Here is a 24,755-nt window from a genome sequence, read left to right as displayed (position 1 = left end):
TTAGCTGATAGGGCGGTGGCGTAAGTAATAAACACTTTTGAATAAATTTCGGCCTTCAATCAAAAAATGAAACAATAAATTTCGAAAAAATTTGCAAACTGATTATTGAAAAATAGAGCTGGTAAATTAGGAAACTACGCGAAACTTTGTGTTCCGAAGACTTTAAGTATTAAACAGAACTATGTCAAGGCCGCTAAATTAATATAAAATAACAAGTGACATTGAGAAAATCTAGAAAGGGCTTCAGGAATATACAGGAACGTTTTTAGGGCCTGTGGAAAAAATTCAGAAAAGTCCGTGAGTGACGTTGACGTTAAGATCTGAAATTACCTATTGTCATCTGAAAACTCGGAACGTAATAGGATTACGTAATTTTTTTCGAAAATAGCTTTGTAGAACACTATAAGAAAAGACAACGAAACATTTTTGCTGTTGTTGTTACTGTTGTTATATTGTTCGCTGTTATTTTCGTCATTTAAGTATAGTGAAAAGTTAGAGCTTAATAGCGGATTGGAAAAAACCTTGTAATCAAAGGATCGTGGTAATAAAGCATCAAAAGTGAAAAGGATCGTACGGTTATCTGGAAAACAGCTGGTAGCTGAGAAAAGATTCAGAACAGAACTGAATCGACATGATGAAGGGAAAAAACACAGAAGAAGGAACAAGCAAAACGACAAAGGAGGCGAGAAGGAAAAGGACAGCTGTGTACTGGACAATTCCAAAGAGATTCTAAAACAGTCGAAATCGAGAAGCAAAGCAGCATTTACTCGAGCTAGGCACACACTCCTGCAGCTACTTGATGGGATTTACCAAGCCGTCAACAAGTGCGTGAAGCAAGTGAGCGACCAGATGAATGTTTAGGCTGCGTGATGACAGACATGACTTGTTATGGGATAGATACGTAAAAAGAAACGACATTACCAACGTCAAGAAACTAACCCAAGAAATGAAAACAATCGAGACAGCAACAATTCCAAAGAGATTCTAAAACAGTCGAAATTGAGAAGCAAAGCAGCATTTACTCGAGCTAGGCACATACTCTTGCAGCTACTTGATGGGATTTACCAAGCCGTCAACAAGTGCGTGAAGCAAGTGAGCGACCAGATGAATGTTTAGACTGCGTGATGACAGACATGACTTGTTATGGGATAGATACGTAAAAAGAAACGACATTACCAACGTCAAGAAACTAACCCAATAAATGAAAATAATCGAGAAAGAATTCAGCCAAGCTCAAAATGTGGAAATGGAATAATAGGAAAGTCGACGAGACGAATCATCTAGTGTCGTACATTGTGCTTTTCAGAGATTTGGAGTCTTACAGGTCGAACAGCGAAGGGCTCGAAAGCGCGCCGGGAGATTAGAATCTAAGTTTTTTTTTAATGAAGAAGTAGCAATTGAGGCGGCGCAGGAAAGGGTCAAAGAGGATTTGCCCCCAAATTAAGATCACTCTATGATGAGCAACGAGGAAGATGACAGAGTCAATGCTAGCACAGTACTATCGATGGAATTTTGAACAACAGTGCGTAGAAAGATTACGAGAATGGGTATACAAGAAGCAGAATTCCAGACAGTACAGCTGAGACGCTTCGAGGGATATGGAGCAATTCCAGTACCCGAAGAGAAATCAGACGTTTTATTGGCCAGACCAGATCACTTGCAGGTACTCCAAACCGGTGGCCTAGCAAGAGCCGCCGTACATTCAGAGTCTGGAGAAATAACCACCCCATTTGGTACGACGAGTTTTAAGGTATAGCCGTTGAAAAGAGGTGGCGGGAAACAGCGCAACAATGTTTTTGCTATAGATGCCTTAGAGAGACCCACCACGCAATATCATTCACACAGATCCGATTTTGTGGTTTGAACGGACGCACAACAGGGCGTGCTACATTGAAAAGAATGGAAAGGCCGGATATTGCAAGAAACGGCAATAGGAATGACAGCTACAATCGTCAGCCCCAAAACGTCCATCGTAATGAGACTAGAGTGGCTCCAGTTAGAGATACCACGGAGGCGGAGTCCACACAGGTCTTACCGGAGAGATCACACACAACAGCAATGCACATGAAAGAAACTAGAGGTGAATATGTCGCACTGGGGAAAGAAACGGTAGTAATCAAGAATGGCGCAAGACGAGTGGTCGTTAATGCGCTACTGGACGACGCCAGTAGTAAGACATAATCAACAGTTGAATTAGAAATTCAAGGGGAGAACCGTAGAGCAACCGTTCACGTTCTAAATTGTCACACCGACAGCTTCAAGACAAGATTCCTCGAGCTAAATCTTGAAAGCTTAGATGGAAAGATATATGTAAAGATAGCAGCTTTCACTGCAGAAGGCGTTTCAGGGAACATTGGAGTAATCAACTGTGCTAAATACGCGAAAAAGTGGGAGTATCTTAAAGGTCTTATATTACTTTGGAGCACGCCCAATCATCGACGTTTTCGTGAGTATCAATCAGAGAGGGATGTTGGAGGAAAACCAGTAAAAACAGTTGCACGTTTAACGACCCTCCGATGGACATGTATCGGCGATGCAAATAGTACTCATTATGAAGGCTATCGAACAAGTTTCGCTCACGCTTATTTTATTCGTGCTGACCATAAGAGCAGCAACTAGATTGCAAACTCCAAACGTTCTTGGAGATAGAAGTGCTTAGTCACAGCATTGAGACTTCGAATAAGAAATATCGGGCTCGAGAAACTTAAGCGATCAATCAAATTTGAGAGCAGGCAGTACGAAGTCGAATTGCCTTGGAAAGACGTCCAGTCAGTGTTTCCAGACAACTACGAGACAGCCCTGAGACGGTTGAGAAGTACAGAGAAACGCATTCTCAAAGGGTTAAAAGAAAAGTTGCGAAAGGAAGATCCCAAAAACAGAGAAAAAGCCCTTTGAGTCTTGTTACCTACCGCCGGACAAAGCAACGACGAAAACAAGCATTGTGTCTGACAGCCGCAGCCAAGTACGAGGGGATCTTTTTGAGCGATGTCATACACCAGGGACTTAGGTTGTAGCGAGAGCTTTTCAGCGTTTGATAGGGTTCCCGGGCAAACAATAGAGTTAGTCTGTGGCATAGAAGAGATCTATCTCCGCACAAATCTTAAACCAGAAGATAGCCAGTATAATGGATTTTTATGGAGAGCGCTTGACCAAACCAAGGTACCAGATGAATATGAATTTAAATGAATGGCATTCGTCGCAGTTTCAACCGCAGTTCGTCGTACAAGAACATGCGCGTGCGAAGAAGTATCAATAAAATTTTTCCACTGGTTACGGTGACAATACTATCTCTGGCAATGTTATCTCTTACTATCTCTCAACATATATGGACGATAGCATGAATTCAGTTCCAGACGATAAGACAGCCATAGACTTGTACAAAATACTTTCGACGCTGTGGAAGAATGCTAATATGCACGCACGTAAATGGCTGTCTAATTCAGAAGAATTGTTGTGGGAGATACCAGCAGTGAAAAGTAGATCTAGATAGTGGGGGAGCTGCCCTCTGTTAAGACGCTCGGAGTACTATGGCTAGAGAGGGAAAACATGTTCATCTTCCGAGTACATCCACCTCGAGATGTGCACAGATGTAAGATCTAATAAAGCGCAGTTTCCTGAGAAGAATAACCACATTTTTCGACCCTTTGGGATTTCGGACGCCATATACCATTCAAGCAAAGGCTTTGTTTCAAGAAATCTGGACCACGGGCATCGACTAGTGAGGAGTCGCTTCAGTTGTAACAGGAAAAGAAGGCTAGGCGGTGGTTCAACAATGAACCAAAGCATTTAGTCAAAATTAAGATTGCGATGTTTTCAGCCGTTTGAAGTCCGCGAGCCTTTAGGCATTCGTAGATTCCTCATCAAATGCGTATGTAGCGGTAGTGTATTAAAGATATCAGCACAGTGATGGAACTGTTTCGGTTCATCTAGTAGCTTCCAAGTCAAGAGTTCCACCCCTTACAGCCACAAGTATCCCTCGTTTGAGGCTGATGGGCGCAATCCTAGGATTAAGACTAAGTGTACCGATATGGAAAGCATTGAAGATAGCAACTCGCGAAATCACGTTTTGGTCGGATATCATGAAAGGGTTATGGTAGATACATCTCCGAAGCAGGACATATAAGCCATTTGTTGCAAACAGAATTGGAGAAATACAGTCTCACACAAGTCCTCAACAGTGGAGGCATTTTTAACTGAAGAGAACTCAGCTGATGGTCCAGCAAGAGGCTTAACAGTAGAGGAGTTAGCTAGTAAGGACACATAATGGGAAGGACCTTTGTATTTGGAGAGGAAAAAAACAAAATGGGCAGTAGATCATATCATGAAACAGCAACGAGAGAGGTCAGGAAACAAGCACGCCTACAAGCTGACTGCAGCATTAGAGGGACAGCGGTTTTAGCTATCAAAAACAATGCTACGTAGCGGCTTAAAACGAAAAACTGCGAAGATCTTTCTTCTGTTTCAGTAACCTATCACCCGCAGTTCAAATACATTTTTCATGTAGTTATAATAATATATTTCTACAAAAATGTAGGTCGCTCCCTCGGGTCACAAATGTTTGGAAGTCTTCAACAGATTCTCGAAAAGTTGCCGTTGATCCGCAATTAAATACAGGCGGTTTTCTGACAGATATCATGGATAAGTCTGGAAGTACACCACCTTGAAAAACTGATTTACAAGATGTCTCTATTTATTGTCTTTCTAAATTGATTCTTAACAGCTACTTTGACTCCACCGACCAACCCACCAACCACAAACAGACCAGTGTCCCCGACACCGAGTCAAGAAACAGGTAATATATGACTTGTATTTTTGAAATATATATTACTAGATTTCGGTTTTCAAAATGTAACGTTATATTTGTCGACAACTTTCACATAGAAACTGCACGACCATGAATAATTTAAAATTTTAAGAAATTTTAAAGGAGCAAGCCATTACATTTCAGTTTTAAAAAAGTACCATTTCGATGAAAAACAATTTCTCCACTAATGTAGTTTCTATTAATATGCTATAAGAGATTTTCTTATCATTCTGAGCCATTTGGATTAGCTTCTCTATCCCATTTTGTACGCATGCGCTGTGGCATTTGCTAATTGGTTAATCGGCTTGGATTTTTCGGCGGTGACCCCTGTAGATTTAAAAAATTCGACTTGATCCTTTGTCAGCAACATCAAAGGCGAAAAAACGACAGCTATGGATTGAAAGTTCTACCGTTTCATGACATCAAAAACCATCGGTGCAGCTTGGAAAATTAGAGACTTTCCCAATCGTGTCGGTAAAATAATATAACGAAGACATCTTGTATGTTAGCTAACGTTTTCAACGATTCCCGTTGAACAGCTTTAAGATTTTGAATCTTAAACTTCTCAATAACCCAACATAACCCTCTTAAAGCTAAATTATGTAATTTAAGTTGCCTGGTAGATTCAGGCAAACACGTTTCTCATAGGTTGAAATTAACAATGCCAAGGTGACACGTCCAACTGTCTCTTCGGGGATGAGCGTGCGCTCATTTCGCGAACAGCAGCTAGTAATCGATCCTAAGCTCACAAATGTTTGGAGAACTTTAACAGATTCTCAGAAAGTGGGCGTTCTTCTTTTATAATAAATTGAACTACTTGAAAATATAATAAAAATGTGCCGGTTATTGAGAGGCCCTCTATGACATTTAGATACATGTAGAGAAAATACCTAGCCAATGTTTGACTGATCGCCCCTGATTGTTCCTGTTACTGAGGATTATAGAACATCTGTTTGTACTTGTCAAAAACTGCCTGATTTAAATTTCCTGTTGATCCGCAATTAAATACCAGGCGGTTTTATGACAAGCATCGTGGATACGTTTGCAAGTGCACCACCTTAACAAACTGGTTTACAAGATTTCTCTATTTATTTCGTTTTTAATTTGATTCTTAATAGCCAATGTGACTCCGTGGACAACCACACCAACCACAAACATAGCAGCGTCCCTGACACCGAGTCCAGCAACAGGTAATATATGACTTGTATGTTTGAAGTATATATTACTGGAATAAGGTTTACAATCTAACGTTACACTTGTCGACAACCTTAGCATACAAATTGCGCGACGGTGAGGAATTGAAGATTTAAGGGAGCTTACTTTCACCGGTTAGTTTAAACACGGACCAATTCAGTGAAAAGTAGGTTTACCTAGGTCTCCATTAATGCATTTTATGACACACTTCTTAACAAGAAACATTATAATGCTTGCTTAGACAAACCCACCGACAACACAAAGACCACAATTCACTATCCTCTTACTACTGCGTTGGCTACTAGGTGACTGTATTTCTTTTTCCTCTCTTAGTATACGTTGTTAATATATCTGCTTAAATTTAATGTAATTTCCAACGCCTTCACGTCTGCGGAACAAAGTATTTTTATAATCGGAGCAACGTAGTGAGTCGATACTGGTTTAAACTTGGTGGAGAAGGAAGGTTCCAAAAGCTGGTTTCTCACTGTACTCGGCTGCGGTGATGAGAGTTTTATTGTACTTTTTCACTCTCCAAAGATTAATTCTGCTAGCCAAGTACATGCATTTGTTTCGTGAAACTTTGGTAAAATCTTTGAAAACATCATGTCAATAGAGGATACCAATTTAAGGAGTCTTACTTAAATACTTTACCCCTATCTAGACCGAGGAGTAGTTGGTAGTCCTGATTGTTGCCACGGCGACTTTCAACCTGAATAACTTTAAAATATTTGAGCCAACTATCTTAAACTTTAGGATTGTTTCGGAAATTTATCTAGAAAAAAAATTAATGTGGTCGTTAGTGTTCGTAGGCTTGCGTAGATGTTACCGTGGCAACCATTCTTACAGGCATTTTTTTTTGGAGAAAATAGAAAAACCTTTTTTTAAAATGAAGAAACAGCACTTTCCTTCCCGTATTTTTAAATATGTTAAGCTCATAACGTTGTTTATGTATTGGTGTTGATTACTTTTCGTTTAATTTCGCGGCTTTCCTGAAGGTTTTTTGAAATCTAGAAATCCAAGATGGCCGCCATTTGGCAATTATTATTTTTTTTACCACATCATCACTTCGCGCTTTGGACCTCAAAGGAGACGTCTTTAAACGTACTATCTATTCTCTAAGTCTCACTGTCATATAATCCTACTGTTATAGAGGGGGGACAATCACCCTCCCCCCACCCCTAGACCTTCCCACAGAAGACAAATAAAAGAAGCCCGGTTTACACAAGGTTAATTTAAGATTTTCCGAATATACATTAAACAAGGCTTCCGAATGACTTGTGTAACTAAAAACACATGTAATGTGTGATTTGTCTTTACTCCAAAGTTCCCGATTGTCATAAACTATGTATTCCAGCCCCAACTGATACTTACAACATGCCAAGCTATCCTAATTAAAGTGCACCTAACCACCCAGATTCTTTCTTAAAAAATCCTCATATTTTGGCGAATATCTGCGAATCATCTAGTGTCGCATATTGTGCTTCCCAGAGATGTGAAGACTTGCACGTCAAAGAGAGAAAGGCTAGAGAGTGCGCCGAGAGATAAGCAGCTAAGGGTCTTTAGTTTAGAACTAGCCATTGGGGCGGAGAAGGAAGGAGAAGGTCGAAGGAGAATTTGCCAAAAAATTAAGAGAGCTTGAGAGTCGGTCCCGAAAAGATAAACAGGCGTAATAGATCGCCAAGGCCTAGAAGCGGAATTAGACGACAAGAAGACTCGGAAAACACCATCAGGTACCGACCACAGCCAGAGGGTCCACTAAGCAAAGCGTCAGCGCCCAGTTTTTTTCAAGCTCGTATAGACAAAGCAACTGCGGCTCCCGATCACAAGCTACTGTAGCTCAGACAGTGCTTATCGTGCGAAGGGTTAAGAGTTATTGAGAATTTGGATCATTCAACGTTTGCTTATGAAGCTGCTGAGAGTAGATTAGAAAGTGTGGAGGAAGAAGACGACAGATCGCATTCTACTTGGAAGCTAAGCTGACATTAGGAGTTGGGAAACGGATCGCTCAGTGATAAGCTACAGAGGAAGATGATAGAGTAAATGCTGGTACAGTACCATCGATGGATTTTTGAACACAAGAAACATCAGCTCGTTGAAAGATTAGGACAATGGGTAAACAAGAAGCAGAATTCCGGATAGTACCATCTGAGACGCTTCGAGGGATATGGGGCAATTCCAGTACCCCGAAGAGAAATCTGGTTTAGTAAGAGCCGCCGCATATGCAGGGCTGTGGAAATAACCATCCCATTTAGTGCGACGAGTTTTAAAGTTATAAAAGTTGAAAAGAGGTGGCTGAAAGCGGCGCAACGACGTTTTTTGCTATAGATGCCTAACAGAGACCCACCACGGAATATAGTTCCCACAGTCCCGATTTTGTCATTTGAACGGACGCACAACAGGCGTGCTATATTGTAAAACAACATGGAGACCGGAGATTGCAAGAAACGGCAATAGGAGTGACAGCTGCAATCGTCAGCCCTAGAACGTCCATCAAGATGAGACAAAAGAAGCTCCAGTTAGAGATACCAGGAAGGGGAGTCCACACAGGTCTTACCAGAGAGATCGCACATAACAGCAATGCACATGAAAAAAAAAAAAAAATAGAGGTGAATATGTTGCACTGAGGAAAGTAACACTAGTAATCAAAAATGGCACAAGACATGGCGAGCCGCATGCCTTAGCAACCGATTTTGCCATCCAAATTTTTCCTCGATCACTGCAGGAGGCTTCTTGTTTACGGGAGTGCTGTTGACAGTTTAAAACCACATTTTCGGTGCAATACGAGCCCCAGTGCGTTGTAAAAAGTTTACAGCAATCAACATTCACTTACTGCGTGTAGTCGAATATTTCCGTTTCAGTCAAAAACCTCCGGAAAATTCAAAAACCCGGAGAAAAATAAATTTATCGCCGATGTGCAGCGAGTATTTAACACGGCAAAGCAAAGGCGACACACCCGATTGCTCGTCCTTATCAGGCGACTCACCCGAGATAAGGACGGCCGAGTTCAAAATCTCTCTGTGAAGAAATTTCTAATATTATTATCGGAGTTAGCTCACGAAGCAAAGGCCACGCACCTGATTGCTTATTGTTCTCAGGCGACACACCCGAGAGAACAACTGTGACCTAATTATGTCTTTTACCTTTACACAATAAAACCGTGAATATTTAGCCCCTTTATTTTTGGTCACTTTTGTCGCACTCAGCGTGGTGAACATTGATTGCCAGTATCTATCATCTATTTTGGGCTTACCGTCTGAAATACTAACAGTAACACGGTACCGCAACAATATCATCATAAAAGGCATTTTAAAAATATATTTTGTATTGACTCTGATTCTAAGAGTTCCTACACACGTGGAAAATGAAAGCTGGTGATCGACGCCGTTACACTTTTTCCCAAATCACGAAATCGCGAGTGCTGATTAAATTTATAACGTAAACATAAAAATCGCACTTACCTTTGCGGACCACTGGAGGATGACGATTGACTTTATTTTTCATTCAATTCTTGGAAAATGATGTAGAAAATTAGCTTGCCGAAAAAATAAACTCTAAATTTGCATCGTAGAGACCATGGGCGAACAAATCATTCATGTTATGGTTCGTCGACTTAGGACCATTTAGCGCGCCAATTAGTTTGGCGGGAAAACGAAAACCTTCAGCAAAAATTGTCATTTTTCCGTTTCCGACAGTCGATGTGTAGTCAGGCTTTTGGACAGATCACAGGAGTTTTCGCTTCCAGTTAACTGTGCATTTCCACAGAAGCCAAGCTTTCTAGTCACAAAGACTTCATTGCTTTGCGGCAAGCTCGATCCAGACATTACACGCGACTGAAAAAGATTGTTTACTATACTGTTGACAGATTGCTGCTCTCGAACAGGGATTCGATCATAGCAACCGTCACTCAACCTAATTAGTTTTAACACCTCTACGCGGCTCCTCATGGAGTGGTCGTTAAAGCGCTACTAGACGACTGTAGTAGTAAGACATACATTAACAGTGATGTAGCAGCTGAATTAGGACTTAAAGGGAAGAACCGTAGAGTAACCGTTAACGTTCTGAATGGTCGGACAGACAGCTTCGAGACAAAAATCTTCGAACTAAAACTTCAAAGCGTAGATGGAAAGTTAAATGTAAAGATAGCAGCTTCCATCGCAGAACGCGTTACAGGGAACATTGGAGTAATCAACTGGGCTAAACACGCGAAAAAATGGTAGCATCTAAAAGATATTACTTTACCTTGGACTACGCCCAATCGTCGGCATTTTCATCGGTATCAATCAGTGAGGGATGTTAGAGGGCAGCCAGGAAAAACAGTTCAACAGTTGACGGCCCCCGGATGGACATGTATCGGCGATGCAAATAGTACTGATCAGGGAGGCTATTGAACGCGTTTCGGTCACACTTACTTTATACGCGCGGACGATAAGAGCAGCAAATAGATGGTAAATTCCAAAGTTTCGTGGAGATAGAACTACTGAGTCGTCGCATTGAGACTCCAAATAAGAAATTCGCGCTCCCTATCAATCAAATATGAGAGTGGTCGGTACGAGGTGGTACTGACCTCGTACGATTCGAATCTTACGATTCGTAAGATTCGAATCAAATAAACAATAGAGAGACACATTTCGCGAGGCGGCTCGCCAGTCGCGTGTAAAGGACGAATCTCGGTGGCTCGCCGTTGGCGGTCAGAGTGTAATGAGCGAGTAAGGTTTATAATTTAGTGGCGCGACGGCTCAGCGGCATGCCAATCGCTGTCCAGCGTGTAAACAACAGGTTAGAGCGAGACAGCTTCGGAATCACCGCTTTCCCAGCAATTTATACTTCCGTGATAGCAGAACGACCCTCGACTGATCGACAATCTTACAGTTCACAACAGCGCTAGCAACAACGCTCGCACATTTTTGTAACCAAACGACTCCACAATTTCTACACTTGTATCTGGAGTACAGTAAGCGGATAAATGATTTAAGAAATAAAAACGCTTTAGCGTGTAAAGAAAGCATGCCAACACATGGAAGATATCAATAAGCACGACAAAAGCGCGCGTAGAATTAATGGAAACAATCGCGAATCTTGGCATTCCTTGAGTTCTACATTGTCCTTTAATTGGCCTTCACTTCTCCTTGGTATCTCGCTGTCCTTTTTGCGTCCGCCAGTGGGTTGTCAGCATAAGCAACACCTTCTTCATCGCTAGACTCACTCGAGGTTTGGTGTTATCTCTGCGGTGATAGACGGTATAAATGCCTAATCGGGTTCCATTCCGTATCCAGCGATAAAACTGATTTCTGAGTTGCCTGAATGAGAAAGCACAGAGAGCTTTGACAATTCAAAAATAAAAATAACAGACTGAACATCGCTTGAGCGTCATCCTCGAGTTTACGTAACAACTTGACTTTACTCAGATCCCCTTTGCGCTGTCGTGAACAATTCGGAACTCGACTTTAAGGGGGATACAAAGGCGAATATTTAACCAAAACAACAAAAACACCGAACACCGAAGGATAAAAATTTATTTTATTATTTACTAACGTTAGACTCGTAGTCCTTAGGAGAAAAATTAATGAACTGTACTGAAACAAGCATTTCTCTGTAAAACGCTCTATTCTCGATTAATAATTATAGTAAAGAACAAAAAACGTATCACAAAGCTTAGCTTTTAATTAAGCAGTGACACCGTATAAAGCTATACACTAATTAATTTGTACCGTTATTTTGTGCTGATTTTTGCAGTTTAATATCTAATAAATTGAACTCGAAGTGAATGTTTTTTGGAATGTACTGAAAAAGGAGAGTAATTATGTTTAATTAAAACGTCCTTTTTATGTTCTCTTACTCAGTTTTTCTTCCCTTAACCCTGTCTATAATGGTTATTTAATTTTTTTTGGAAAAAAAGTAAACGCTCAAAAATCATGACGTTTCGACCTCTCCGTGGTCATTTTCAAGTGAGAGTAAACAGTTAAAATTGGTCAGAAAGCCATGCACGCTAAAATGTGATAAAATGTGTTGATGTTAAGTATTCATAAAGTAAAAAAAGGACATAAAACAACTAAATAATAAAAAGAATAATAAGCCTTGTTAAGAACTGATCTAAACAAATAATTTCGCGTGGATGGAATCACACTGTCCGTTTAGCGTTGGTGTTAGTTCTTTGGTCAAAAGCATTTCCAAAATGAGGCAGTAAAGTTTGTTCTGACACTTTCTTAAAATTTTGAAATATCTTCAACCTTGCATTTAAGCTCTCATCTACGTGGAAGCTCTTTAATCAGGAATCAGAACGCCTAAAAGAGACCCTTTACCGACTGCGCTACCCAGACAAACTTGTGCAGTCTACCATCCGCCAATTCATTGATTCAAAAAGTGTCTGAGGATTCACGTACCCAACAGCAAGTACCTGAGAAGCAAAAAGCCGCAATAAGAATCTTGCTGCCTTTCAAAGATCAGAAATCTGCAAACGCAGAGCGCATACAACTTGGAGACCTCAGTCGGAAGATCAATGAGGATATCAGCCCGGTGTACACAAGTCGAAAGATCAAGGACGAAAATGATTAAAGTGAGGAATGGAAAGCCACCCCATTGTGAATCAACAATGCATTGACTATCATTGTCGGTGTAGCCTGTGCGATGCAGGCTATGTCGGTTACACGTACCGACATCTTCACTAGCGAATTAAAGAACACAAGGGATCAGCAATCGGAAACCACCTGAGGGAGCAGCACAATATAGCCCCAAATGGCACTGCGTGAAGTTTTAAAATTTGAAGAAAATGTCAGAACTTAACTGCCTCATTTTCGTAACGCTTTTCTTTTATCAAAGAACTTAAACCAACATTTAACAAACAGTGTGATTCCATCCGCGCGAAATTATTGTTTAGATCAGTTCTTAGCAAGCCTCGTTATTGTTTTATTGTTTCATTGTTTTATTTTTTTTTAATTTTTAAATACTTATCATTGACACGTTTAATCAAATTTTAGCGTTCATGACATTCTTACCGATTTGAACTGTTTGTAATATTTATGCCAAGCTTTGTTGTTTTACTCGCACTTAAAATTGACATCGGAGAGGTCGAAAGTTGATTTTTTAGCGTTAACTTTAATCACAAAGTGATCCATGTCTAAGAAATTACTTATTGAAACTAAATGCCTACTTATTCCAACAGGATGTGGTGCCGTTGTCAACAACGTACTGAAAAGTCCCGGATATCCAGGCTACTATCCCAACAACATGAACTGTGTTTATCGGGTACAAATTCCACACGGCATGGCCATGAGGATTCATTTTTCCCACTTCACCCTGGAGGGTTATTCATCTTGCAGGTACAAAACTATCGAATCAGTGTTTAGAGTATAATAAAAATAATTTAAACTAATGTTAGTAATGTAATGTTTACATTACATGACCTCCATTGCATGATAACAGTGGTTCGGATTGTTTCTTTGTTTTGTCTATATTTGCTATGATTGAAGAAAGTTGTAGACACTACTCGAATAAAAGTTATTGAGACATCCCAAAGAACAAAGTTACTTGTTAGTCTCATTATTATAAAAGTAGCTATTTTTATCTCTAGTCTCTTTCACCTGTTTCTTTGTTTATTTTGTTTGCTTTTTGTTGTTGTTGTTGTTGTTGCTGTTGTTGTTGTTTAGATCTGCGGCTAAGAATGAAATCAATAACTAGACTGCCTTGTCATTTATTGTCATGACACACATGTGATAAACTAGTTTTGCAAGTATGTGATCTCATTTTCTACTCTTAGCGCCTGTCTGTACTTCATACTGGCCTTATTATGGGTTGTTTTGGAACCTTTCCTTTTTTTCTAGACAAAATTGCTAGGTAAGCTGCTTATAAGGTCTGTTTGTCTGTGTCGCTGTATTTGCATCATTTATAATTAGACCATGGATTACTTTAGCATTTTTTATCGGTTACCTTGTCAATCAGTCATTATATAGTTTAAATGTAAGTTATTGTAATGTCTGTCCTACTTTAATATATATATGTCCACGTATTTGTTACTTATTGGCCGTGCTCCTTTAAATCGGTAAACATACAGCTGTTTCGACAAAGGTTGTCCAAACAAAGCGTAAAAGCGTGTGGAATTATCTAGTCATAAATGAATTAAGCAAATATGTCTTCCTTGTTTGCAGGTATGGTGACTACTTGAACATTTCCAATGATAACAACTATACCGTAGGTACATACTGTGGGGTGCAGTCTGGATTGAACATCAGTTTTACTGGACGCTATGCTGTGCTAACCTTTCACTCTGACGGGTTTTACACGACCAGAGGATACAAGTTGGATTTCTCCTTTGTTTCTCCCGGTAAGTAAAAATAGTCGGACGAAATTTTATCGACATACTCTCCACAGTAAACTTCAATTTGCTTTTCAGGGATTGTTTGTTATGATAAATTATAATTCACCGATTTTAATCTACATGTTACTATTGGACAACTGGAAAATCGTCAAGTGGTACTAAATTAAGCGCGGTTATTTAGCAAATACACTCCTCAGGCGGCTACCATATCAGACAATATTGTTCGAGGCGAAAGACTGTACGAAAAATGCACAGCTGGCCGAGAAACGAAGGTTTAAGGGAAAGTGTGAAATTTCTAAGACAATCGTTAACAGGTTATTAACAAAGCGTGTCAGGCTCTCTCGATCTGTCCACTGTGTACTAAGAAAATCTATTGTAAACTTTAATAATTGAATATTTTTCAACGAGTCTCACGCGCTAAGAAGACACAAGAAGGCTTTTTCGATTTTCGCAAGAGCCTGAATCACTTAGGTGCATTAGTATGTGACGAACATCTTGCCGGCCAAATTTCGTTCAAATGTGGAAAGTATATCATCCCTATATTATATTCATTTGAATGGAAGGAATACTGGTAGAAATAAACCCTGCGTTTTCGGCCTTCAAAGATTTGCACAGTTTTCGCACACCATTACAGCAGACGTCAACGAGGTCTTGCCACCGACCAATGGAAAAAATACAGGAATTTCCCTACAGAGACTCATCTTCCGTCTGTGAAGTTGAAGGTTGTTCGAACCAGAAGCCCTGTTTACTTTCTGCTTGAGTTTTCTTTTTCTCATCGCTATATTTGAGTTTTTACTTACTCATGCGATCTAGGTTGTATCCAAGCTTTTCCTTTATAGAGCGTTTCATGGAGAAAAGACTCCTCCTATCTTCGCGAGACTTTTTCACAAGTATGTCACTCGAATCTGAAAAAACAAAAAAGCTTGCGAATAAGCCACAAAAGAAGCCTGAAGATGCGTTCGTTAGGTCACTTTGCTGGCAAATTAACTTTTTTTAACAGTCTCTTTAATATTATCTCGCACGGATTTTAAGATTAATATTTTCTACTTTCAGAAATTGTTAAATTAGCAAATTAATTTTTATGCTAAATATTTATAATTAACAACTTGTATTGCGCCTTTTAACATGTAATGACCAAAGGCGCGTTACATTATGGAAATTAAACTAGGTATGATAAATTAGAGTTATACTAGGGATCAAAAGCTAACTTAAAAAAATAAGTTTTCAGTAAGGATTTAAAACGATGCAGTGACCTAGATTCTGTATGGCAAGAGGTAAAGCATTCCACAGTGTGGGAGCCGCGGCGACAAAAGACCTATTACGAAATTATAATCGCTACATTTTTCCAGGAGGGAATTCTTGTAAAATTACATCATTTGAGCGTGAGTGACAGCCAGATTGTTTAATTATTGATATTCTGGTATATTGAGATGACCGACCAAGCAAAGTCTCATCACAAAGCTCAGAACGTTATAGAATTACGTAATGTAATTTCCCAAAATAGCTATGAGGACTCTATAAGAACAGAAAAACGAAACAGCTTTGTCGTTATATTGTTCGCAGTCTTGTTATTCCCTTTTTAAGTATAAGGGACCGTTCATTTTTTATGAGCATGGGGGGGGGGGGGGGGGGGGGGGCTGGTGGGATTTGGTCAATTGCCACTACGAAACTGTATGACCCCCCCTAGGATGTAATTTTTTTCCACATGACCCCCCCCCCCCCCCCCCCCCCCCAAGCAGAAACTATTTTTTTCTGATGACCGATTTCTGTTATTTAAAAAAAACGTTTTATAGATAGCAACACGTTTACGGCAACGGCAAACCCTAAATTTCCATTTAGATTCTCAAAGGAACTATAAAAATTTAATCAAGCAAATGGTTAACGTGAAATTACTCCCCTTCGAGTAGAAACAATTAATACACGTACAGATCTGACTAGCAAAATACGGATCGAAGCATACCAATCAACGATTACGAGTCATATTATTCAGAAAAAAACAACGGACACACAGATATCAGGCGCGTAGCTAAGGGTTAGATAGGGGTGTTTGTTGAGCCCCAAATCTTGCTGAGCGCCGGAGGCGCTCTTACTAGGGGGGTCCGGGGGCATTCCCCCCGGAAATTTTTGAAAATCTAGGTTCCCAGAAACCTCATTTCCTGCATTTTGAGACCCATTTTAGGCAAATCACAAATTTGTTTTACAGCAGCTTTTTAAGCTATATACATCATTTCTGCGGCATAATTGTTTCAACTTAAACAAGAAAGTTCAATGTACATTCCGCGCCCTGTCAAGTTCTGATAGCTATTCGATCTGCTGATGGTCATACACCAAGCTGGTAAACTGCATCATTCTCAGGAGTAGGCCTTCGAACAAATGGACTATCTCGTCAAGATTGACAGGCATATCATATTTGATATGCATTAGAACCAGGGCGGACATTCTACTCTCTCGCATGGTACACCTCATGTAGTTGTTCAACCTCCTCATTGTGCTTTTTCTTCCGCCATTATTGATCTTCAAAGAGGGTTCGAACCCTCGAACACCCTCTCCTACGCGCCGGTATATTCTAAATGTACTGCTATTAAAAATGACAGTTACAAGCTTTTCTGAAGATGGCCTACAGCTCAGATCTACCGTCAACTGAAGTCACCAACAACAGTTCTATTATTAAAAACTAATCTGGATGTTCACACTAGGCATACTACTGAGTCTACTGATACTCCTGGGTTCAAATAATTTACTTATCAACAGTCTTTATAAAAGTGAGTACTATTAAACAGAACATTAAACAATCTATTGATATAGTTCAAGTGTACAACCACTTAATAGAAAACAACTCCCCCACGGATGATTCAATAGTGAGACTGTTACGTTTTTATATTAATTTGAACTTGTACAAACATAGGTGGCTACTTCAGTTTATATTCATTATTGCTTTTCCAACAGATATGCTTCATTTCCTCAGTTCTTGTTAATATGAAATGCAGATTTCGACCTCAGTATGTAAAACAAATTAAAAGTGGTTAGGAAAATCGTATTAGATAAAATTGAAATAATATTCAATTTCTTCACCTGTTTCTTTGTTGAGCCATTTTCAATTTCCCCTACTAGCCAATTATTGCTGGTGACCCCCCCTCTTTCACTCAATTTTTTTGGTAGCCCCCCCCCCCCCTTTGGTGCCATTTTTCTTCTCGTGAAGCCCCACTCCCCCCCAAATCCCACTAGCCCCCCCATGCTCATAAAAAAAAAACGGTCCCTAAGTAAGGGTTAGACAATTAACGCGAGTGTTCTATGGGATAAAGTGCCTCGCGCATAGATACCACACCACGTGGGCGTAGCCCGAGTGGCACTTCTATCTAATGCAAGAGACGCTATATCCTATAGGACACTCGCGTTCATTGTCTAATCGTCTTAGAACATAGACCTCTTTCATAAATGAAGGGCTTAATTGTTATTCTTTTGTATGCATTTAAATTAGCCTTCCTGGCCTCGCTAGCATGTGTAAAAACAAAAGTATTTTCACTCAAAAGCGAGGTCAAGAAGGCTTATTTGCATGCACATAAAAGAATACTAATTATGCCCTCCATTATGAAAGAGGTCTATGGTCAGATCATATTTTATGCAGATTCTATTTATTAGCGTATTTTAATTTTGTCATTCACACTTGGGAATCACGTTGTTATTTGTTTTGTATGTCACCGTAATGTTGGTAGAATTTTATGAATAACAATGCTTTTCTTTCTTAGGAGCTTTGTTTATTCTTTGTTGCTTTGATGGCTCATTTGTTCTAGCTATGAGCCAGTGTAAAGAGCTCGAGGAACTTGAGGCCGTCCTTGCCACTCAAGAGTTACTTGCTTTTGGGAGCGTAGACATACCCGAAGGGGATGAATTCGACAAAAGTGCATGTTTCCAAAAGCCTGCCATAGTGAACGAAATTGAGCAAAGAGAAAGAGACAGAATTTAAAAACGTCTATCGAGTAATCGTTTATCGAGTCTGATATGAATACCAACACATTCAAATTAAAATCCTTAGAGATTAGTATAGGTCCGTTCCAGTTGATTTGGACACCACCCCTGTGGAACAGGTAAATTACTGACCTTACAAGATTCATATTGAAAGTCATGAGAGGTGATGGAGAGCCGTACCCTTACCCGTGGTCTATATACTCATTAGTATGCTCTTTATAGAACATACTAATGAGTAGTCATTTTACCCCACAATTTCCCTGTGCTTCAAATTCCCCGACTCTTTACATTATTTAAGAAAGTTTGTGGGATATAGAGCACACAAATACTGGACAATGATTGGCTGAGTGGATGTGAACATGTTCTTATGAGAAGTTAGAGCTTAATAGTGAATCGAAAAAAAAAAATCGTTGAAATCGGAGGATCGTGCAGTGCACGTGGTAATAAAACAAGGCAAATAAAAGAGAACACACGGTTTCTCTCGAAGCCACTTTGAGAAAATTTCGTCGTTTACAACAAGCAAGACGCAGGTAAAATGACAACGTGCGCTTCGGCGAACTTGAGAAACATAACTTTTCTGAATTGGACTAATCTCTAAACGCAACTATCACTACGCTAGAATTTAAAAACATTTCTTGCAAATTGGAAGAACTAATCAGTTTAGTACTCGACTTGAGACAATAATAAACAAAAATTTTTGCCAAATTAACCTCTCTAAGATCTGATACTGCAGTGCAACCCACATTGCGTTTAACGTCACATTCGTGAAAGCTAAAACAAAATTTATCCTACCCCAAGAAGATTTCATGTCCCTTTCCTTTTCTTCAGGCAAATGTTGAGAGCATTTTAGCCCCCCCGGGGGGGGGGGGGGGGGAAGGGTACTCCCTTATGTGACCTTAACAGGGACGTGCGGCCCGATAGGGTATGGTTTTCAGGGTGTTTTGCTTGGAGCGGGGTATCTATTTCATCACATTCTGTCTTAAACGGGGTATCGCTACATGACCTAATGGCTTATACAGGATAAGCTTTGACGACTGTTTATTTGTCGTTTGAAGAACGAAGCATATTTCAATGATTTCAAGTAGATTGTGATTGCCAATGCATTAAAATACAGTAAGAAACCAGTGTCTTCTTATTTCATTCTAGTCTTAAACAGGGTATGATTTTGGGTTAAATCTCTTAGATAGGGTCTGAAAATTTTGAATTCTGTCTTAAACGGGATAGGGAAATCAGAGCATTGTGTCTTAAACAGGGTCAGGGTTTGTGAGCGTTTCGCCCAGAACAACAAGAAAATCGAAGGAAACATTGCATTGTTTGTGGATTAAGCTTGCGATGCTAGGCTAACTGGCAACGGGTAATCCCGAGCGGGCAAGATCGCTCCATCTTGATTGCAAGGAAAGCCAATCACAGCGAATGATTTGACTCTTTTATTCTACTAGCTTTTTATACCCCTACTCTTATTGTTTGTAGGTAAATATTTTAGCGTTCTTGTGCAATTTGGCAACTTAGATATTCAAAGACATTCACAATAATATTGTATACATATCACTTAGACCAAATTGGTGCCAAAATAATTTAAAATGGCTAAGTCTGGCTAAAAGTGGGCTTCATGCCAGCTGTCCTGTCATTCACTCAAGATAATTAATTTTTGCAGGAAAGTTAACATAATTCAATGTTTCTTGGGATATAATATAGCGGTCATAAGCCATTAAATCATGCCCGAAAAAAGCGACCTTTAATTTATATTCTGGTTGTTCTTGCAAAGCAAAATCATCAAGAACTAGCAATATCTATCGATTGTTTTTTAATAATACAATTATTTCACTCGCGCGTTTTGGATATGAAATAATTATATCCTATCATCTTATCTCAAACGCGCGCTTATAGAATAATTGTTAATTATTAAAAACTGGATCATGGTATAATGCAATTCCAGGGATTTGATTGGCTTAGCGACCATGGTATATGAGCCATTATACCATGCCGAAGAAATAGCGATCATTAAATTGTCTTCTGGATGTTCTTGCAAAGCAAAATCAGTAAGATCTAGCAACATTTCTCGATTGTCTTTAATAAAACAATTATTCCACTCACGTTTGTTGGATATGAGATGATTATAGCCAACTCGGCGCTACGCGCCTCGTTGGCTATCTATCATCTCATATCCAATGCGCGCTCGTGGAATAATTGTTAAATATATCCAGTTTAGTATAATTACTCAGGTGATTATAGAGATACTGTTCATCTGATTGGTCGAGGATTGCGTCATATCCTTCTATAATCACCTCGCGCGAGATAATTGTAGTGACAGCACTAATTTTCAAAATGGTCGTTTAGCGAATTTGTTGATGTTTCTGAGGAAGAAGTAAAAAGGATGATAGAAAAGGTAATATCGAAAGGCACTAAAGATGCAACTAAGTCCGGGGTGACACTTTTCTAAAACGGTACTCTTTTATCTTTGCCTCATACTATTTCAGATAAACCGAAAATAACGATTCCAGCGGTGCGAACAGTTCCAGGTTACATGGTAAAGTGTTCGGCTGAAGGAACTCGTCCCATGAATATGTCGCTACTTCAGAATTCCACCATTTTGGGTCAGGGAACAGATACTGTAGTTGTAAAGGTTACAAAGGAGGGAAACGTCACTTGTACGGCTACCAACCAAGCAGGAACAGATTCAAAAACGTTTTTGGTTACAGGTTTGCCTTTTCTTTTGCTTTCCTTTGTGTTTGTTTTTTCGTTTGGTAACTAACTTTTAGATTTTCTAATACATATGACTAATACATATTTAATTCACATTACATTTTCACCTTCATTCTTTAAACAATAATATCCATATGAAGATTCTTGTGACATCTGTCGCATACTAATTGTGCGACGATAAGGAATTGAAAATTAGGGAGATTACCATTACCGGCCAGTTTAAAAATGCACCAATTCAGTTAAAAATAGGTTCACCGAGGTCTTCATTGACGTAGTTTATAAAACACTCCTTAAAGGGACACGGTCACGGCGATTTTGCTATATTTTCGTCAAAATGGCTCAAATATTTGACAAAGAACCTTTTTTCAAACATGAAATTGCTGTTAGAACACCGGGAAGGAAATATCAGTTTTCCGGGGAAAGACAAACTATAAGCAGTTTTTGACGACTTCTCTACAATATACGGCCATTTTTTTAAGTTGCAATCCATTTCCATCCTAGCCATCCCCAGCCAAACATAATTAATACTAGTTTCTGTGCATTATTAGGGTTATTGTTAACAAAACTGAACCATCATTTTGACGATTCCATCGATTCAAATATGTTTTTTGGCTATTCAAAGTAACAAAAAAATCTTTGACACTGCCCCTTTAACCAGAACACACTACAACTCCTCCTTTGACAAACCCATCAACAACACATAGACCACCATTCACTATCTTCTTACTACTGCATTGAATATTAGACGACTGCATTTCTCTTTCTTCGTACATTGTTAAAATTTGTGAAAATTCCATCTTCCAACGCCTTCATGTCTGCAGAGCAAAGCGTTTTAATCGGCGCAATGTATTAAGTGGATTTTTTGTAAACTTGGTGAAAAAGTAAGTTTACCAAAGCTGGTTGGTTATTGTATTTGTTCACGGTAATCATCATTTTATTATCACTTTCTAAAAATTGATCTTGCTAGCCAAGTACATACATTTTGTGTAAAACTTTGATAACGTCTTATGTCAATAGACGATATTAATTTAAAGGGGTGTTGCTTAAATACTTTAAAGCCAGATTCTCTTGGCAATCCCCATATTTTGGTAGGTATCTCTGCTAAGTATTTTTTTTTTTTTTTTTTGCTTTGGTAAATCTTCGGTATTTTTTACCCTCTGGAAAAACGGAAAATAGCCTAAAATCACCACCATTTTGGTTCAAGACCGAGATTTAAGAAGCATGGGTCTAGTGGTTGCGAAGTCACTTTAGAAACACGAGAACACCACACACACTTCACTTGTTTCTTTCATATAGTTAGATTAACCGTATGTAGATTGGTAGGAGGGATTCTGTCTACGGCGACTTTGAACCTGCATAACTGTTTTAATATTTGCGCAAACTCCATGAAACCTAAGGTCGTTTTCAGAAATTTAACTGAAACAAGTTTTGTGTGGTCGTTTCTATATATATAGTCTTTGATGTTGTCATGGCAACCAAATTTTGACAGGCAGTTTTTTTTTCACAAAATGAAATATTCCTTTTCAAAATAAAGAAAAAACTTTTCTTAATATAACTGCTGTTTTTAGGTAAAATCAGTGTTTCTTTAATTAGTGGATCTGATTGGTTTTTGCTCAATGTCGGTGCTTTTCTAAAGTTATGAAAGGAAACGTGATGCAATATTTTTTAACCCCGCGTGTAAAGAATGATTAGGGTTAACAATTTAGTGGCTCGATGTCTCGGTGGCTCGTCATTGTTGGTCAGGGTGTAAAGAGCGAGTAAGGTCTGTAATTTAGTGGCGCAACGGCTCAGCGGCCTGCCAATCGCTGTCCACAGTGTAAAGAACGGGTTAGAGCGAGACAGCTTCGCAATTACCGTTTTCCCAGCAATTGATACTTCTGTGATAGCAGAACAACACTCGAGTGATCGGTGAATTCTTACAGTTCACAACAGCGCTAGCAACAACGCTCGCACATTTTTGTAACCAAACGACTCCACAATTTCTACACTCGTATCTGAACAGTAACGTTATGTTAGCGGATAAATGATGTAAGAAATACAAACGCTTTAGCGTGTAAAGAGAGCATGCTAACACGTGGAAAATATGAATAAGCACGACAAAAGCACGCGTGGAATTAATGTAAACAATCGCGAATCTCGACATTCCTTGAGTTCTATACATTGTCCTGTAATCAGTCCTTTAGAATACAGCCTACACTTCCCCTTGATATCTCGCTGTCGTTTTTACGTCCGCCAGTGGTTCGTCAGCATAAGCAACAGCTTTGTCATCGCTAGACTCACTCAAGTTTTGGGTTATCTCTGTGGTGATAAACGGGACAAATCCCAATCGGGTTCCATTTCGTATCCAGCAATAAAACTAATTTCTGAGTTGCCTGAGTCAAAGCTCGTCTCCAACTTGCAATGACGTGGATGGCATTGTAAATTGTAGTAGAATTCTGATTGCTATGGAGCCCGAATCGAACGAATTTTGCTACAGAAAGCTTTAACAGTTTGAAAATAAAGATAACTGACTGAAAATCGCTTGAGCGTCATTCTTGATTTGAAGTCACAGCTTGACTTTCCTTAGATCCCCTTACGCGGTCGTGAACAATTTGGTGCTCAACTTTAAGGGGAACAAAAAGGCGAAGCAAGATTTAAACAAACCATTTTTTTTTGCTTAGAGATGCACACTAAAGTATGAAAATTTGTTTTGGAGAAAAAAAAAAAAAACAAATTGGGAGTTCGGAGCACTTTAAGAGGGATTAAAAGGCGAAGATTTAACCAAAACATTTTTCTGGCAGAGATACTCAGCAAAGTATGAAAATTTGTTTTGGAGGGGAAAAATGGGAGTTCAGAGCACTTTATTGTTAAATAGGAGGAAATAAAACTATAATTTACTTATGTTTAACTCGTAGCCCTCAGGTGAAAAATTAATGAACTGTTTTAAAACAAGTGTTTCTCTGTAAAACGCTCTGTTCCTGATTGTAATTATATTAAAGAACAAAAAACGTATCACATAGCTAAGCCTTAGATAAAGCAGTGAAACCGTACAAAGCTATACACTAATGAATTTATACCTGTATTTGGTACTGGTTTTTCCAGAGTTTAATCCCTGAAAATTGAACTTGTAGTGAATGTGTTTTGGAATGTACTGAAAAGAAGAGTAATCCTTTTTAAATAAAACGTTTTTTTTATGTTCTTTCACTAAATCTTATTTTCCCTTTAATCTTTCTTGATGGTCATTTGAAAATAATTTCATTGAAAAAAATGTCACAAACTTTTCAATATCCAAGAAATTGCTCATTAAAACTAAATGTCTACTTAATCCAACAGGATGTGGTGCCGTTGTCAACAACGTACTGAAAAGTCCCGGATATCCAAAGAACTATCCAAACAACATGGACTGTGTTTATCGGGTTGATATTCCACACGGCATGGCCATAAGGATTTACTTTTCCCATTTTACCCTGGAGGCTTATTGCAGGTACAAAACTATCGAATCAGTGTTTAGATTATCATTACATAACTTCTATTGCATGATAATAGTGGTTGCGATTGTTTCTTTGTTTTGCCTATATTTGCTGCAATTAATGAATGGTATATACTACTCCAATAAAAGTTATTGAGACATCCTAAAGAACAAAGTTACTTGTCAGTCTCGTTTCTCTAAAAGTAGCTATTTTTATCTCGAGATTCATTCACTATATCTTTCTCTCTTTTTTTTTGTTTTTGTTTTTTTCTTGGTTTAATATTTGTTGCTGTTGTTTTGATCTGCGGCTAAGAATCAAAGCAATAACT

At 39.0% G+C, this 24,755-nt stretch overlaps 1 protein-coding gene across 1 annotated transcript in view; it reads left to right on the top strand.

Annotated features, from left to right (window-relative positions):
- The first annotated feature begins 1,899 nt into the window (after positions 1-1,899).
- Positions 1,900-24,755, top strand: part of LOC146456071 (CUB and sushi domain-containing protein 3-like) — a 75,962-nt gene continuing 53,106 nt past the window's right edge. Inside the window, exons 1-5 of the mRNA XM_085093542.1 lie at positions 1,900-2,170; positions 4,721-4,792; positions 5,923-5,994; positions 13,158-13,314; positions 14,140-14,315. Coding sequence (XP_084949668.1) covers positions 1,900-2,170; positions 4,721-4,792; positions 5,923-5,994; positions 13,158-13,314; positions 14,140-14,315 — 748 coding nt within the window. The remainder of the gene's footprint in view (positions 2,171-4,720; positions 4,793-5,922; positions 5,995-13,157; positions 13,315-14,139; positions 14,316-24,755) is intronic.

This window comes from Pavona decussata, unplaced genomic scaffold, assembly GCF_977016875.1.
Source record: "Pavona decussata unplaced genomic scaffold, jaPavDecu1.1 SCAFFOLD_261, whole genome shotgun sequence".
In the NCBI taxonomy this organism is placed as follows: domain Eukaryota; kingdom Metazoa; phylum Cnidaria; class Anthozoa; order Scleractinia; family Agariciidae; genus Pavona; species Pavona decussata.
Note: the sequence above shows the minus strand (reverse complement) of the source record. Positions and strands in the feature narration are given on the sequence as shown.